The following is an 18,761-nucleotide window of genomic DNA, read 5'->3' on the forward strand; positions in this document are numbered from 1 at the left end:
CATTATTCAGTAAAATAAACCAAACAAATATTAAACCACCTTCACTGACCAGTCATATTGAAGTCTTGTTTTGTGTGCGTGTGGGTGTAGACACAACATAAAATGCTTCTCTGGGAACAATGTATGAGGGATTTGAATAATTATCTGCACTGACTCAGGACAGAAGGTCCAAAACGGTTTCCCTGGCCTGAATGTCCCAGCTAATTGCCTCGACCCTCCACCTGACTTAGCGTGTGTAGACAGGCTTAATGGTTTCTCTATTGAGCTCTTCCATTATTTTTCAGGTGCCCAAGGTAATCTTTTCATTGAACATTCACCATCCTGGGATTTTCACAATGCTGATGACTAAGGGATTTTCTTCTGCCCCGTCCTAATAAGGGGACCTGAGTTAATCATTGTGTGGCTTTGATAGGGAGCACCGTGGGGGCTTAAACCACTTCTCTTGCTTCATTAGGGGAAAAAGCAACCCAGGTGCAGACCACGAGGACCTCAGGGTTTGATACTATTAAATCAATGCACAGACAAAAAAAAAAAAAAAAAAGTGGATTAGGCCCTTTTTGCAAACAGAAATCTGGTGGGTAAGATTCAAAGATGGAAGAAAAAAGAAATCTGAACAGATACCACTGCATTAGTGACTGCCTGAGCCCTCCTTTCTCCCCATGGTCTCTTAAGAAAACACCCACCAAGGAAATGATTTATTCTCTGCACAAGCTGACGCTACCCTGGCTTGTTTGACTTCACAAGCGCTTCGAGCTGATTTCTCTGCCTTTGCCTAGAAACTGCCAACCACAGCATCGCTTCAAGGGGCTAGCAATATTGACTTCAACATTTGGCTTTTGAGATTACTGCTGTAAAGAAAATTTTGCTGTCTTGTACCTTTCTCCATTTCTCTAATCCAGGTGATCATTAGAGATCTGGAGTATTATTATTATTTTTTGCAACTTGAGGCAGTTCAGTGTGTAAAAATGTTACATAGGGCCACCACCATCCAGAAAATGATCACATCTCTCAGGGTGAATTTTATCATCTATCACCATCCTTATGTCTATGGAAAGCAAGGACCTCTGTCTCTCTCTCTTCAGTACCTACACTGCCTGATATATGGCAGGGGATTGATAAAAATGTGTTGAATGCATGAACTTCTGGGTATGGCCCTCTGTTCTTAGAACCCAGGATAGAGATTTCTAGTATTTTCTTGCAGTTGGTGGTTAAGTTACAACCGTCTTAAAGGACATTGAAGAAAAGTGTAGGCAGGCGCCATCAATTCAAAAGGAACTGGTATTTGTTGCCTCTGTGCAAAGAGCTGAAAGGGTCTCTTGTTCCTGTGTACCACGGGCAGTCTGGTGCAGGAGTGAAGAGTGAGGGGGCATGAGTCCGACACAGAGACTGGCGTCTGGTTCTGTTCACCACCAGTTGTGTGCCAGGTAATTAACTTCTCTAAGTGTCAGCTTCCCCATTAGAATAGAGAGAGAGCGATAATAATACCTCCGGATGGGGTGGTTGGATGAATTATTAATAAACAAAGACAGATTTTAAAAGCATTTAACATGTACAGGGAACTAGTCTAAGCATTTATTCTGTATAGATGTGTTTAGTTCATGTTAAGGATTAAATGGGTTAACGTATGCAAAAACCTCTGCACAGGGCCTGGCATGTAGTGTGCGTTCAGTAAACGTTGGCTATTATTTTTACACTCTCTTTTCCTTCCGCCTCCAAAGGGGCTGATTTGATTGGTCAGGTTCTAGGGCACTGCTCTGAGGTATGTTTCCTAGCTAGCCATATATCTGCACACTTAAATGAAGTGCTTCAGGTGAGAGGGTGTGACCTACGTTGCAGTAAGAGGCCTGGCTGTCTTACTTCTCTTCTCTGCTGGCTCAGTGCCTAGACCCTCTTTCTGATTCTATTTCTTCCTCCTAGAAGGAGATCCCAGGAGAAGAGAGTGACTCTCTCTAGACTTCTCTGCATTGGAATGCGGACCCAAAGCCCAGTTCACAATGTGGTTGCTTGTTCGCAAAGAAGCTTGCCATCATTTATTTTGCTCCCTCTATGGACATACCATTTCCTCACTGAAAAGTGGAGTCTCTTCCTCTACCCCCTTGAGTCTGGGCTGGCTTGGCCTGTGACTGCTCTGACCAACAGAACATGATGGAGATGACACCATGCCAGTTTCAAGACAAGTCCTGAAAAGGGCTGGCAGCCTCTACTGCCTTACTCTTGAAAGTCAGCTGCCACAGTGTGACCCCCCTGACACCACCATGCTGCAAGAAGCCCAAGCCATTTGGAAAAGGTTGGCAGGATGAGATCCATATAGGTAGAAAGAAGTAGTATGAAGACACATCAAATTGGCAGCTATCCAGCCCCAGCCCAGCGTAGCTACCTGCTGAATGCAGCCCAATGAGCGACCCCAGTCAAAGCCACATGAACCACAGAATCTCCTAGCTGAGCTCTTCCCGGATTCCTAATCCACAAATTGCGAGCAAAAGAAAGTGATTGTCTTAAGCCACTAATTCTGGCGAAGTTGGTCATGCAGCAGTAGACAACCAAAACTTAATAAGGTGGTCCTTTATCTCATATTCCCCTACCTTTATCCATTGCATGTATTTCCCTGGAGGATGCTGTGGGGTGGTCCCTGATGGTCTAGGACAGGATTTGGGTATTTCTGGCTCTCCTGGCTATAAACACATTAATGACTAACCTGATTTTCACTTGATACTTAGTGATATTTGTTGAGCACATATGGGTGGGGTACTGTACCAGGCACTTTATGAATAATTAGTTCAGTCATCACTGTAGAACCCAGGCAGGCCCATTTCACCATCCCTGCTTAATAGAAGGATGCTGAGGCTCGACACGGTTAAGCAATTCTCAAGAGGTGAACCAGTAACTGGTGGAGCTGGAGTACAAGCCCAAATCTGGTTATAAAGTGCAGAGCCCTTTCATTATATCAAGTTGTTGCTGTTCTGAAAAGGATGTGTCATTCTAAAACCACTTCTTACCTACTGACCACCCTGGATCTGGGAAAAGGAGAGCCTATTTTGTGGAACGTGGAGAGGCTTTGGGTCACGTAGATCTTGGTTCGATTATGCTCTATCACTTATTAGTTCAATGACCTTGGGGAAAATTACGAAACCTTCTATGGCTTCTATAATCTCATCTGCAAGATGAGGATAGCAATAACAATTCAGGGGGTTCTTCTGAGGTTGAACATGTTAACACGTCAAGTCAACAGTGCCTGGTACAGGGTAAGAGCTCAATAATCATTAGCTATTATTGGTAGTAGTGTTTTTTTTTTTTTTTAATTTTTTTTTCAACGTTTATTTATTTTTGGGACAGAGAGAGACAGAGCATGAACGGGGGAGGGGCAGAGAGAGAGGGAGACACAGAATCGGAAACAGGCTCCAGGCTCTGAGCCATCAGCCCAGAGCCCGACGCGGGGCTCGAACTCACGGACCGCGAGATCGTAACCTGGCTGAAGTCGGACGCTTAACCGACTGCGCCACCCAGGCGCCCCTATTGGTAGTAGTGTTTAATTCACTTGTGGTTAGCTGGGAGTTGACTATGCCAAGTGTGTTCCCATCCATAGCTTATAGACTAAAGCTGGCAAACTATGGTCTGTGGGCCAAATCTAGCCTGTTGCTTGTTTTTATGTGGCCCATGAGCTAAGAATGGTTTTCACATTCTTCAGTGGTTGAAAGAAAATCCAAAGAAGAATAATAGTTCCTGAAATGTGAAACTTACAGGAAATTGACATTTCAATGTCTGTAAATAAAGTTTTATTGGACCACAGCCACACCCACTCATTTATATCTTATCGATAGCTGCTTTCATGCTACAGGGGCACAGGCTGAGCAGCTGTGACTGAGACCACATGGCCTATAAAGTAAAAACTACTTACTATTTTGTCCTTTTGAGAGGTTTTCAGACGTCTGGACTAGAACACGCTTAAGTGAGAGATAATGGAATGGAGGCGGGAAAAGAATCACAAAATGTAAATGCCTAATCTTAATGTGACCATTAACTAGTTGACTGATGTCAGCTACTTGCCTAACCTCAGGTCCTTATTTATCATAATAGGGTGCCAGGCTGAGGATTTTCTTTTGACTCCTTCTAGAATTAAAAAATATGTCTTTCGGATGGTACAAGGCAGGGTGGTTCTAGGAAGAATGTGGGATAGAAGTACTTCCCACACCTTGAAAAAGTTGTAAATACTCTAGTAGTAAAACAAGAGGCTTATTAATATTGTAGTATTAATAAGAGCTCTGGACATGAGGCTCCAGGAAAAATATAGTGCCCTGGAAAAGGAAAAGTACTTGAGATACATAAAGACCACCTACCTACACAAGTACCAGAGAATATAGCAGGGCCCAGTGGGTAGACTTGGCAAAGAGATAAAAGGATTACCATAGGTAGCTTGTGCTAAGTATCCACCCTGTGCCAGACCCTGTTTTCTGCGTTCTTCATCCAATGTAATATTCCCAGCACCCTCTACCTGCAGCCCTCTTCATCTGCATCACTTTGGGCTGTGGGGAGGATTCACAAAGATAATATGCATAAAGAGGCACAATACAAAGATGCGGCAAACACTCAGGGTATGCTAGCTCCTAGACTGCTACTGCTGGAATGAACAGCCCAAAGGAACAACCTTTCTGTGGCCAAAGAGTAAGCCCCTCTGTGAACCTACCCCGAGTCCCGACATTTGCCCATGTCCTTCCTCAGCTTCCGGTTTTCATTTTCTTTTTTGAGGCAGAAGTGCAGTCAGAAGGGTTGACACCTAAATGCATATGGCCCCATGAGAAGCATCGTTCAGGCCAGTGATGTGGGAGAAGCTGTGACCACATCATTGATCAGCAGATTGGAGACAGCTGGGAAAAGATATGGGGGTTTCTAGAGGGGAGCAGAGGCAGTAGAGGGAAGTGGTTGAAAGCAGAGACTTTGGAGTTGGGTCACATGGGGCCAAATTCTAGTTCTTCTCCTTACTAGACAAGGTCCTTGACTTTTCCATGGCTTGCATCCCTCATCTATAAAATGGGGATAATACTACTTTTCATAGAGTTGTTGGGTTTTTAACTGAGTTGGCAGATCAGTTCCCAGAGCATAGTAAATAAGAATTATGTGTCTGCCATTATTATCCTTCCTGCTGAAAAAACCAGCTGGTTCTCAGTAATTATATTTGTGTATTAAGCTTGCTCTGGCCCTGCATTATCCAATAGCTACATGTGGCTATTTAAATTTAAATGACTTTGGGGCACCTGGGTGGCTCAGTCAGTTGAGTGTCTGACTCTTGATTTCGGCTCAGATCATGATCTCACAGCTCATGGGTCTGAGCCCCTCGTCAGGCTCTGTGCTGACAGTGCGCAGCCTGCTTGCGATTTTCTCTCTCTCCCTTTCCCTCCACCCCTCCCCTCCTCATGCTCTCTCTTTATCTCAAAATAAATGAATAAACATCACAAAAATGTAAATGAATTCGAACAAAATACAATTAAAAATTCAACTTTGTAGTTGTACTAGCCACATTTCATGAGCCACATGTAGCCAGGGGCTGCTGAATCAAAGCAGTTAAACACAGAATATATCCACCACTGCAGAAAGTTCTATTCGACGGTACTGAGAGACTCAAGAGACATTCATAATAATAAAGGTTATTACATTTTTAAATGTTAAGAATGAAGAGATGTGCCATTCAATCCTAAGTTGACAAGAGGACAAGAGATCAGTTGGAAGAGGAAGCAGGGGAAGGAAAAGAGCACCGGTGTCAACAGCCTCCTTGGGTGGATGAAACAGGAATTAAAAGTAGGTGGGTATTATTTAAAGTTATCAAGATGCCAAGAGAGGAATGGCAATATTAATAAAACCATGACAGGAAGAGGGAGGGGGCGGGGTGTAAAATAACAAAGTGAGCAAAAGCCCCATCTATAGTAGGGAGTCAAATAATCTCTCAGACCACTAAACCAAGAAATAGCAGCATAAGAACAGTACTTGGAGCTACGATGATAAAAAGAAAATTGTTTCAAGGGGCTCTTCTGGAGTCAGGGATTAAGGCTACAAAGGGGTAGGACAGAGAACTGTTGTTTCTTTAAAAAAAGATATTGCTATGAGTGACTGTACTATTTCATTTTTAACCCTCTATGTATTCCTTCTATAAAAAAATTCCTGAAAAAAGAACAAAACGAGTGGTAGAATTTTTAACATTCTGGTGGAGAATGGCATTTTGCAGGAGGAATTTGTCTCCTCTAGAGTAACTTCTTCAAGGTTTTTGGTTGACGGGAACGGGATTCCGGGTTATGTCCTCTACAAAGGCAAAAAAAAGCAAAACCTAGCAACCCCTCCCCCTCCCCCCCATACATAATCTGGATGCTCTAAGTGCATCTTGGGAAGATGAATACATTGTTAGTGCCAACCGAGGGACTGACTGCCTGGGGGAGACAGAATGTACCAGTGGGTGGATGTACTGGGACTCTGTGTGCGGGTGAGCATTTGAGCAAACCTCAGTGGCTCCTGCTTGGGGCCAAGTGACAATCATGGTGAAAGCCCCTTACAACATTTTCTAAGGACTGGAGGAAAGTATGACCCTTGAAATATATCTGGAATCATGGACAGCATGATGGATTCCCAAGCTGTGTCACCAAGGGGATGAAACACCTCTGCTGGCCGAAGATCAAGGGTGTTTCTGGCCAATTATGAAGTGCTGTGTGCACATAAGCGCCATGTAAACGCCACAGAGAGGCACATACGTCGTGAGGCCATCTTCCCTTACTTTCCTTTTTAAGAGGGCCTGAGTTTATAAGTGCTGTTTTTACAGATGTGGGAACTGTGACACCGACAATTCTTTACGGGTAGCTCACCGGGTGGACATTGCTCAGAAAAGCGTGCATTTAAAAGAAAAGAGTGAAACACTGAAATGTTTAAAAATAAGGTTTCCCTCTGTTGCTTATAAATGGAACCAGTGTTTGAAAAAATTTTCAGATAACAGAAAGTGAATACTGGAGTCCAAGTCTGGACTCTCTTGCGATCTCAAATACTGGCTCTGTGAGTTTGGGAAAAGCCACTGTTTAGTTTTCTCAGACAACATAGAAATACCTAATACCCGATATACATGGTCATATACAGAAATATGGATGTATTTACCAATGACTGAATGCCTGACACCGCCTTATTCAATTCTTATCACAACCCGACTTCTCATCATACAAATGAAGGAACTGTGGCTCAGAGTAGTTAAACTGCTCTCCTCGCGGAACACAGGTAAGAAGTAATAGAACTAGGATCTGAACCCTGGTGGCTCTAACTTCAAAGGATCCGCTACTATATTATGCCGCCCCCTCTGTTGCCCTACGTTATTCACAGGATAGTTTACTGAAGTCTGAAGATAAAATCCAGATGATGACAGTGGAGGTGCTTCAAAAAGCAAGCAACGTCCTATAATGCTGATATTCACCTGTTACCCTGCACGAGACCTCATACATCACTATCGTGTAACCATCATGCATATTCTGAAATGACCTCTGGGGACCTCTGTGGGGCTGGAGGAAGGTGGGAGAGGGCCCAGGCTTTCCTGGAAAGCGTCCTTAGGCAAGATCACGAAAACCTCAAATTGTAGGGCTGCTGGTTGATTGCACGGCTTCTGTGCATGTTCATAAATATTGATTGTGATTAAACTATTATCATAGTAATGAGGCTAATAATGCCTCCTACAGCCCATCCCACCACACTACTCAAAGTCCCTACCTTTCATTAAACAAAGAGCTGCTGGCACTGCTGGGGAGTTGGGCAAGAGGCAGGGAAGTGATCTCTATTAAGCAAAAGCATTCTGTTTCATGCGCTGATTAAGAGCCGCAGCCCTCATTAACGAGAATTGTTCGGATCTCCTGTTGCTCAGGGTACTGTGCTCCGAGACTGGGTCCAGGAAGTGTATGTTCTCATCTCTCTTCCCCCCTGGGGCTTCCGAACAGATGCCCTATTGAAGTAGACATGTTTTTCCTTCCAGTTTCCCTCATTTCTGTCCCAATCCTTCATTCCCAGAGAGGATTTCGGCAAGGCTCAGGGCCTCCTTCAAGCCCTCCCTTTTAATGCTACTAAGACTTAGCAATGGTTGCATGCTTATTTATTATTTGCCTGGCATAAGGCTAAGCAATTTATAAGTAATTAACCCTGACAACGGAGGGCAGGATGGTGATTATCATTTATGGAAGAGGAAACTGAGGCTCAGAGAGGTTTAACAGCTTCCTAAAAGACACAAAGCTGGAAGTATCATGTGGCTTCCTTGGACCCCAGGGTCTGACCTCTTAACAAGGCTGTCCTGCTTTTCCATTTGTCTATTTACTTGGCATGCTCTCAGTTTAGGAGAAACTTGGAAGTACAAATCAGAAAATTTCAATTTTATAAAATCTCCAAGCAAGGGGGAGCCTGGGCTGCTGTGTTGGTTGAGCATCCAACTCTTGATCTCAGCTCAGGTCATGATCTCATGAGTTCAAGCCCTGTCCTGAAAAAAATAATAAATAAAATAAAATCTCCAAATAGGTACAAAGGCTTTTTATTTGATGGTAAGTAGGGGCCTCTGCCCACTTCTGGCATTTTTGGGTTTTGCTCTGCCTTTGGAACACTAACAGGCCCAACGGAGTGCAAGCTAGAAGAGGGTAAGGACCATATCTTACCTGTGTCCCTGGCTTCTGCCCGACCTTGGTGCTAAGCAAATGAGGGCCGTGCTGTCATGACACGACAGTCATGTTTCTGCACGAGGGCATCACCTGGCGGCCTGATGTCCTCCGCTTCTCCCCTAGCAGCCTCAGCCTGAACTTGAGGGCACACGTTGTTTATATCACCACTGCCAGTGACAACCTATCAGTCAGTGTAGGTCCGCTACACAGTGGAGAATTCGTCTTTTTTCTGCTTTGTCCTCATCTCAGGTAAAGAGTGGGCGAAAACGAATGGACGGGTTTTGCGTCTAAACCAGAGGTTCAAGTCGTTTTCCTTCTCTGGTCTCAGTTTACACAGCTGCAAAATAGGGCAGCGAGAAGGTATCACAAGTTCCCAAACTTCTGGCACCAACACCGCTGTCCTGATTTTGGCTATGGCCCATGTGGCGTCTGTACTATATTTTCTTATGTACTTAATTTCTTCTTTAAATTGACTCACTTTTTAAACACTTAATTATAAAGAGAAGATGGGTATCACTGCCATACACAGAAAATCAACAGTAAGGTAAAATCAAGAGCAGAAGGAGGTAAGAGTAAAAGTACACAAAACACAAAAATAAAATGACGGCATTCTAGGTAGACACGGTTGCCTGTAGGGGGTGCTGAACCCAAGGCCTGCTCGTTCTTTCTCTTTGTTACACATGAATATGTGATATTTTAGGGAAGTGTGAGAGGCAGATTATTACTCACTGGAAACTTTCTCCTTGATATAAAGATAAACATGAGAAGAAAATTAAAGAGGGGATAATTCTCTTACAATGGGATTGGTGCTATTTCATGTGGCGTTTTTGTGGCGTCTAATATCATCTCAGGTACCAGGTGGTGTATCTCCTGTGCTTGGGAAACACTCAGGGATATGTTAGTAGAAAGGAAGAGGGAGGAGGAGGAAGAGGAAAAAGAGGGAGGCAGACACCACGCCGTTTGGTAGCCTTTGCCAATTCTGTGGTGCAAACGATTTGACCATGGTCAGTTTCAAGCTCCCGGTGGGGCATCACTAAATGCAGAGCTGCGAAGAGATGTGGAGAAGTGGCTGTGCCCAGCAGGTAGGAACGGAGAAGATTCTAGTACAACACTGGAAACGCTGGACCAGAAAAATCTCAAACGTTCCTTCTGTTGTATGCCCTCTAGACAGCAACTTCCAGACAACAAGAGATAGGGTCTTCAAAAGAAGATCTCCCTATCGTTACTACTCCTAGCTTAATAATTTACATATAGCAGTCATAGAAAACATGGTAGCAGGTCAAGTGATTGGTTCTAGTACTCAGCACTCAGTGACGTAACCACAGTAATAACCACAATAACAACAAAAGCTAACAAGTATCAGATGCTTGCCTCATCCCGGGTATATAACATTTTCTCACTTGACTCTAACAACATCGCATAATTTAACTCTCATTATTATTCCCATTTTATAGGTCAGTAAGCTAAGACCAGAGGTTAATCTGTCCAGAATGATACTCCAGTAAGGGACAGAACTGGACGAACAAGTAACCTAGCTGTATAACAAAATAAACCTGATTCGACCTAAAATATGCATGGGGGATGGGTTATTCAAGTCTGGTTAACTGAATATTTTGATTCATAGGTATTCTAGAGGCTATGTGTGAATGAAAAATTCTGGAAGAATTAAAACAAAACACTAAATGCTAAAATACACTAAACTTAATGGAAAACATCTCTGATGAATCCAAGTTTTGAGTATCAGAATGTGCCGAAATAGAAGCTACAGGAGAGTCTTGGTTGATCCTGTTCTGAGTTGTGATTTGGGTTGCTTAGGAGAAATGGTTAATAAGCCAAGGACTAAACAGGTGAGAAAATGGTTGAAAGTGCTAGATCGGGTGAACCTTCTTACAGGCGTAGGCTGAAGGTAAGACTAAGAAGGGGTATTTACTGAGCTGCCACAATGTGCCAGGAGACTGCTCACTATAGTTTTTTTTTTTTTCATTTTAAAATGTTTACTTATTTTTGAGACAGAGAGAGAGGGAGACAGAGCGCAAGTGGGGGAAGGGCAGAGAGAGACACACACACAGAATCCGATGCAGGCTCTGGGCTCTGAGCTGTCAGCACAGAGCCCGATGGGAAGCTCGAACTCATGACCTGAACCGAAGTCGGATGCTTAACCGACTGAGCCACCCAGGCGCCCCTGCTCATCGTGGTTCTAATCATCTCATCTGCTCCCAGACATAGGCCCTAGCACCCCCACTCAACAGATGAAACAACTGAGGCTCAACAAATGGCCAGTAACTAGCCCGCATTTCTGTTAGCCTGGGCTTCACAATCTTCCCTCTCCCTCTCACTTTCTGGTGACCGGCGTCCCCCTGCAAGTGGTTTGGAGGTTAGGGCAGCATCTCCGACTTTTAATTTCAGAACAATTATCTCATGTTTGGAGCCCCACGTGTCTTCATTACGTCTTTCTTTCATGGCTGTCGGTTCTGTGACCTCATCACTCAGCACCTGACGGTCTGAAGAAAATACCATGTCTGTCTTGTGTTCATCTGTCTACCAAAGGATTTAAAGGGGAATGGTTAACTTTGGATGCTTATTTTTTTTTTTTTCTTCTTGTGAAAAAGCTTCTGAAGCGCTGCTTTGGACAGCAGGGTATGTTAATTGTCAGCTGTGTTTTCAAGGCATGGACTGGAAAGGAGGAGGATGTCCTACTAGGTGATAAAATTATCTGAAATAAACCCCAAAGTGGATGTCAAGTTCTGAGCCATTGGGGAGTGGCTGATGAAAGAAGTCAGTAGAAGGCATGGCAGATCGGTGCTTTACAGTTCTTGAACATGTCAGGGCATGGTGCTTTTTTGGTCTATGCGAACAAAAACCATTAGACAAAATAAGTCTTGCCTTCCGATGGTGGCCCAATGCTTCAAAACCAGACTACAAACACGACGTCAGCCGGTAACAGTAGCTGGTCTCTCGGGGACCTCTCTTCCCTTCTCCAGCTAAATTAATTTTGATAATGTCCCTTGGCAAACCCTTAGATACCATAACCATGGGCAAGTTGCTTCATGAACAGGCTCCAGACTAGCTGCTCCCTAGCTCTATCCCTACTTTAGTCTGACATTTACCCGAGTCACAATGAACTTCTGGTTCCCACAATGCATGGGACCTTCCCTTCCTCCTCATTGTCTTCGTGCCCTGCAACACTCCTTCTTCTCTTATTTGCTACACCCATCAGACCTCACCTCAAATGCCATGGCCTCCCAGATGATGTTCGGTTCCTTTAGGCTACCGCCCCATTGTATCAGCTACTTCTCCCTCTCTCTGAAAACTTGCCACGAGTGTGACTTACTTGTTGAGACTGTATCTCCCTAATAAGAATATATACTAAGAGGCATTATCCGTCTTGGTCATTGGTAAGCTCCCAATGCCTAGCAGCAAGTAAGTACTTAACAAACGTGTGTTGAATGAAGGACTAATGTGAAACTCAAGATTATCTGGAAAGCACAAAAGAACTAGGGGGATTTTGAATGTCTCTTCCTTTGGTTTTATTGCAAACCATGTGGCGGGTAAATTACTTCCAAAATACTTTTACTGGTAAGGTGTGAAAAAAATAGAGGACTCTTTCCCTTAGAAATGGTATCGGTAAGTGGATTGTTCCTGGGAGAGTCACGAATTGATTCCATTTATGAGTTTCTGTGCTTCTGTGGGGAATAACATTCTGAAGATAATAAAAGAGTAAATCTAAGGTGGAGTCTCAGTAGTTGTATGACTTTGGACAAAAAACTCAACTCTCTCATCTGTAAAATGGGGATAATAATTGTATCAATTGCATAGGGTGATTGTGAGAATCGGATGAGAAAATGCATGTAAGTCACTCAGCACACTGCCTGGCACATAATATATGTTCAATAAAGGTCAGCTATTACCAACATGGTTGGTGCTTCTGTCCAAGGCAGGCACCTCCACTCTGAAGTGGGGAAGTCAACTGACTTGACTCACATGAATTCAGTGTCTGATAATCTAAGGATGTTGCCTTCTGAAGGTAGACCAAGACCTCTCTGTCTACACCATCATCACCAGCCCATAGTATAAAAAGCCATGTCTCCTCTGCTGGGCATTCCCTGACGCCAGAGCAAAAATGGGACATCGCTGGAGATAACAGTAACAATTACGAACACTCGCCCCATGCTAAAATTTGAACTGCTTCCTGACCAAAATAGTCTGTGCACAGAAGTGAATTCTTTTGATCCAGTTCTGGCTTTTGACCAAAGTGGCAGTCTTGTTCTTTGGCATGACCTCAAGAGCTCTGCACAAAAGCCGTCTACGCTGCTGGGTGATCCGCACTAACACCAGTCCTAGTCTCCGATTCTAGCAGGAAGAAGCACGTCTACTTTGTTTCATGTCTAAGTGACAAACCAATTAAAAGGCTGGCAAATGAAGAGGGAAAAAAGGTGGATGAGGGTAATTTGAGACCTAGGGGATTGTGCATGCCGTAGTGTTTGGGCCCTTGACGGCTTTTCATAGGGCTTTACCCTGCCTGACCAGAGTGGCTCCATTGTGACCATCTCAAATGGCTGGCTTGATGGGGGAACCTGGAGTGAATTCTTGGGGCCTTCAGAGGATTTGAGGTAATTATTCTGTCTGCCAGGGGAGAGGGTGTGGGCTCCTCCTACATCATCACCCTTCCTTAAAGGCTCCGGAGGTTAGTGGGAGAGAGCATGCTGGTCGAACTAGAGGACTTAACCTCTCCGAGCCTCCGTTTCATTGTCTGCAGGCAGAAGAGCGTTGTTGGAACGGCAGCGTTCAGAGGATTCAATGAGAAAAATATATTTAAAGCACTTAGCCCTGTGCCAGGCACTTAGCAAGTGCTTAAAGAATAGCGTTGCTCCTGTAGCTATTTTAGACTTTGGAATTCATCTAATAAAACCATCATCATATTATGCCGAGGGGAATTGAAAGCCAAGGTGGGATCCCATGTTCCAGGTCACACCGCTCCGGGGTGAGGGGCAGGGCTGGGGCCCCAGCCTGGGTCTCCCCTCTCCGGGCTTTTTGCTGTGTGCCACTGGCCTCTCAGGACCACTCGGCACAGCGGAACTCTTCAGGACCTCACCGTGAGGGACCTTCCACTTTGCTCCTTCCGTTGAGTCTCCACCCCCAGCAGGTGCTCGATCTCTAAGTCCTGTCCATGCTACTTCCAAAATATGCTGCAAAAATGCCTCCTGCTTTCCTGCCTCCTGGTCATTGCAATTGCTGCCCTGTCTAGAAGATTCTCCCCTCTCTTCAGCTGTGGCTGGCCCCTCTTGGTTTCAGTCCACGTCTCCTCCTTAGAGACCTTCCGTGACCATCCTAGCTGAAGCAACACTACCCCCCACCTCCTCTCTCTCTTTCTCTCCCTTTCTTTCCACTTTGTGGCCTGTATAGCACAACCCCTACCCTATACCTTTTTTTCCCCCTTTTTTATTGTCTGTCTCTCTTCCTAAATGTAAACTCCAAAAGGACAGAGAACATGTGTCCCTTGCTCACTGCTGTGTTCCGGCACCTAGCACAATAGCACTTGGTAAATACATGCTGGGTGAACGAGTGAATGAGAGAATGAAACAGCCAGTGGATTCCAGAACTGGCATATTTGTTAACACCTGGATAGGCCCAAGGAAAGGATTTTAATTTGTTCGGAGAGGGTCCTAGGCACCTGCTTGTCGCCCTCCCTGGCCTCCTAAAAGAACAGCGTGAGGCTACCCACCAGACAAGGACCCTTCCAAGCAGGCAACCCACACAAAAGCACATCTTGCAGTCAGGGGAAATGGGCGGATAGTTGCTAATTGCGACTTCCAACTGGGCTGATCTTTCGAAAGTTCGAAAGGCGCCTGCCTCCAGAAATCCCAGGCTGCTCCTGCTGCTGAGGCTGCGGAGGGAGGAGAGGAGGGGCGCGCCTGGACGCCTCTTGGGCTGGCACGAAGAAGCCACATCTCCTCCTCCCTCCTCCCCCCCCACCCCCCAGCTCCTCTCCAAGAGAGGAAGCAATGCAGATGGAGACGAGAAATAAATATTCCTGCCTGCTCCGTGCCACTGCAGACGTTTTCCAAAATGTCTGGCTTGGACCATGAAACCAAGCCCACCCAGGAAAGGAGGCGCTCAGCGGGAGAAAGAGGGGGAAAGGGTGGCATATTTGTCGATACTTGTCAGCTTTCCGGGGGGCACAGCACATGGCTCAGCCTTGGCAGCCCCGCTGAGGTGGGGACGTGGTAAGTGCACAGTAATACTTGAAAGATTGAATCCGAGATGGGAGCAGTGCTAAGGGAAGCCTTGCCAGGGCGTCGGCACCTTCTCGACGCCTTTGTCCGGGGTCCCGGGACTCACAGCTGGCTCTCTCATCGTTGGTTCCCAGGCTCTTCCCACGACGCCTGCTGCCCCTGCTCAGCTCTTTCCCTTCCCCTCCACTCCACTCTGGCGTGAGTCACACAACTGGGCCACAGGAAGTCTTCAAAGGCCCCTTGAAATTTGGGCAGGAGCTCAGCATCCACGTGTGCAGATGGATATTCCTGCCACTTCTGAGCACAGCTCATGTTCTCCAACGCTGGAATACCAGCAGGAGATGAGAACAGAGGCTGCAAATGATAAGTGGGTGCTTTTGGCCGTGGGACGGCCAAGTGTGTGGGAGAAGTGTCACTAAGGAAGGGAAGTCACAGGCCCAGCAACAGGCACCCAAGTGTTCTGCAGTTACGGGGACTTCACTAGGCATGCTGCGAGGCTGCAAAATGTCTCCGAAAAGGGAGAGGAGAGCATGAGAATTTCAGCTTGAAAACTCCTCAGAGGATATGCTAGGCCTTCTTTGTGTCTCACCCTCTCGTGAGACTCCCCCTGGTACCCCGTCCTGCACGGCTGCCATGGACCACCTTCCGCTAGTTCTCTGGGTAAGTCAGTCATTAGGGTGGGGCCTAACGGATGGGCTGAGTTCTGCTCCATGAAGAGCAGAGGGGCTTTCCCGGTTTGCACTGGTTCGAGTCCAGGGCGGTAAAAACACTTGCTCGAAATGAAGACTCAAAGAAAGTGAAAGCTTTTGTGGGTGTCAGGGGAATGTTTTCCAGAAGAATTCTGCCTCTTTCCACCATTTCCATGACTTCACTGAGGGATGAAAGATTATCGAATATTTCCCACTCATCTGCCCATCTGCCTTCCAGTGCTAAGGCAACTGCCAGCTGAATCCCACTCTCTCCAGGAAGTTCTTCAATGGTTGGGGGTTGGGGGGGGGCGCGGGGGGAGCTGGCAGAAGACCTGGATCCCTGTCTCCACTCTGCCCGTTGCTGTGTGACCTTAGACAAATTACTTCCCCTCTCTGGGCCTTGTTTTTGTTGTTGCTGTTGTTTGTTTGTTTGTCAAAGAAGTGGCCGGATTGGTATCCTTTCAGCTGTGACACATTGTGGGTGGTTCTACGGAGTGATATTGGGTAGATTTCCTGTTGTTACCATCCTCTGGCCCGCCCCACCGTTACCACTAGATTCTGGGAACTGGGGCCGCCACACTTCTGGGGTTGAGTTCACTCCTTACACGTGGCAAGTTGAGAGCTGCTAAGTAAAATATCCTGGATATGTGGATACATGGATACTATCTAGAATTGTTTTAAATGTCTTCTGTCTACCTGTCCCTTAATTCCCAGAAAATCTAATGCGCGGGAAATACCAATGTAAGGCATATTTAGGAAGAACTTGTGTGCATGTTTGTTTGCACTGTATAATCATCATGTTTTATCATCTTTTATTAAAAGTAGCCTCCATTTGTTGAGAACTTACTTCGTGCTAGGACTATGCTAGACTCTTCACTTACATTATTATCTCCCCAACAGCTCATCCCAGCAGATGTTATCCACTCCTCACTCCCATACATCATGGTAGTTGGCCATAATTAACACACATATGCCAACACCAAAACCAAAATTATATAATAGCGCCCCTCCCCAAGGCCAAAAGCAAACCCAAAGCACAAGTGAGATTCGGAGAGGATGAGACAGCTACTCAAGATCACATAGCTGGTTAATCCTGGCAACAGGATTTGAAGCCAGTTCTGCCAGATCCCAAAGATGATGATGATATGCTACCTCCTACCCCGTGCTGGGCCTCGTCTTGGCATTCAATGCCTTTCTAGGAGATTCTTCATACATTAATGCTGTTTTAAAGATGCAGGGATAGTAGGTCTTAAATTGATTGCCTTTCTTATGTCAGAGGAAAACAGCTGGCCTCAGAGCGAGCAAAAACCCAGCTATCAGAAACGTCAAGAAAAGATACAGTTGTCATCGCCACCGAGCACAGAAGGTGGGAGAACAAGGCCCCCAAAGCAGCCCCTTTACGGTGACCATCTCCATTGGTCATTGACCTGCAGAGAATGAGGCTGGCTTCCGCCCACAGCCAAACTCACTTCTACGCCCATGCCCGATCCTGGTGCAGAATTAGAGCCCCTCACAATCTGTACGGACCCAGTCATGTGCTTCAGAGGTTGTAGACTCCGGTGTTCCCAAGCCCAGGCAGGTACACGAATGAGCAAAACAGCCAGGTGCTACAGGAAACTGGCAAACGACTGTCTGGTCAATGGGGCCCGCGGTGACCAGCAGACCACTGGTCTGAGATGCTCAGAGCTCTTAAGTGTCCCTTTTATAAAGAAAGCCTGGAATATGGACATCTCCGTGAATCCTCCCGCGTTGTAAACATAGGCAACTAATTCAGTTAGGAAAAGTGTACCTGACCCAGTGAGGACCAAATAAAACGTATTCGAAAGCTCTGTCTGACCTGTAGGTCTCTATTTGCAACGTTTAAATTTTACAGACGGGCAAGTGGTGACCCAGAAACATTAAGTGATTTTCCTGAGATAACTAACACGGGCTCGGGCCAGCAACTCTCTTTTGGATGTATACATATGGAGACGTATGTGTATGTGTGTGTACATGCATATACATAGCATACATATTGTGCATTCTCAAGTGAAAGAAATGATTTTGGATTACCTGCGGTTATGAAAGGTCCTGCTTATTGTCATGTTATATTGGCAGCTGACCTTAATTCACATGCACACACAAACCAACACCAAAATGACACATTGGCACCCCTCCCCTAAACCAAAACCCAAACCCACACTAAAACAAAAACCAGGCAAGGAAGAAGCTCTTTACTTACGGTAAATGACAAAAAAGAAGAAAACAAAGTCCCTTCGTCATATCTGGATAATTTTGCCAGTACTCCTTCCAAGATAGTAACGAACTAGTAAAACAGCAAAAAAAAAAAATAGATATACATATATTATTTCAAACTCTAACTGTTCACACTAAGGAGCAACATTCCCAACCAGCCAGAGACTAGCAGTGACCTCACTTGCTTTTGCGTTCTAAAATATTATTTGATTCCCGCTTTTGGGGAGAGGAATAGATTGCTTTCACAGAGAAATATTTGACTTATCCGGCTTTCTCTTCATTATTATGTGATTGCAAATACAGAGTGTTACAGAAGTACAAAGTGACAAAATATTATTGAGTTGCATACAGCATGCGATAATATTAAATGCACTTTTCAAAATCCAAAACTGCGCAAAGCAGTTTTTACGTTACATATTAGCACTACATTTAATCCAATCTATTTTTATTTGTATTTTATCAGTAATTTGGGGGAAACAGAAGTTTAGCACTGGCAAATATAAATGTCTTCCCATTCAGCATTACTTAGTTAAAATTCTATAATTCATGAGGGTGACTGAAATAGCTTTATCTGACTTTTATGTTTTATTATGACTCTCACTGCATGAGAAACGAGGGAAAAGGGGGTTTTCAGGATGGCAGAATTCCTTATTACCGTTTAACTTTCTGTATTTAAAATCTAACTTTGTCAGCGCTGAAAAACAAAACAAACACTTTTCCTATAACCTAGTCGGGGGACAATTTCTTATTAAGTTAACACACGCCACTTCATCAATTCATCTTCACGCGGCTTGCAATCATCAGAAAAAATCATTCTGACTTGAGCCTGGGTGATGTACGATCTTGTTTCCTGAGAAATACAAGTATCCAGCTGAACTTTTTAACGTGTTACATTTTAATGGGAATGCAGATCTAACAAAGCAATGTTCGCAATGAAACATTTCACCTGA

At 45.0% G+C, this 18,761-nt stretch overlaps 1 protein-coding gene across 29 annotated transcripts in view; it reads right to left on the reverse strand.

Moving 5' to 3' along the window:
- Nucleotides 1–18,761, reverse strand: part of CADPS (calcium dependent secretion activator) — a 481,890-nt gene that overhangs the window by 52,991 nt on the left and 410,138 nt on the right. For all 29 annotated transcript variants that reach the window (XM_045496967.1, XM_045496969.1, XM_045496972.1 and 26 more), the window contains one exon: nucleotides 17,798–17,881. In XM_045496967.1, coding sequence (XP_045352923.1) covers nucleotides 17,798–17,881 — 84 coding nt within the window. The remainder of the gene's footprint in view (nucleotides 1–17,797; nucleotides 17,882–18,761) is intronic.

The sequence above is a fragment of the Leopardus geoffroyi genome, chromosome A2 (assembly GCF_018350155.1).
Source record: "Leopardus geoffroyi isolate Oge1 chromosome A2, O.geoffroyi_Oge1_pat1.0, whole genome shotgun sequence".
Classification (NCBI taxonomy): Eukaryota; Metazoa; Chordata; class Mammalia; order Carnivora; family Felidae; genus Leopardus; species Leopardus geoffroyi.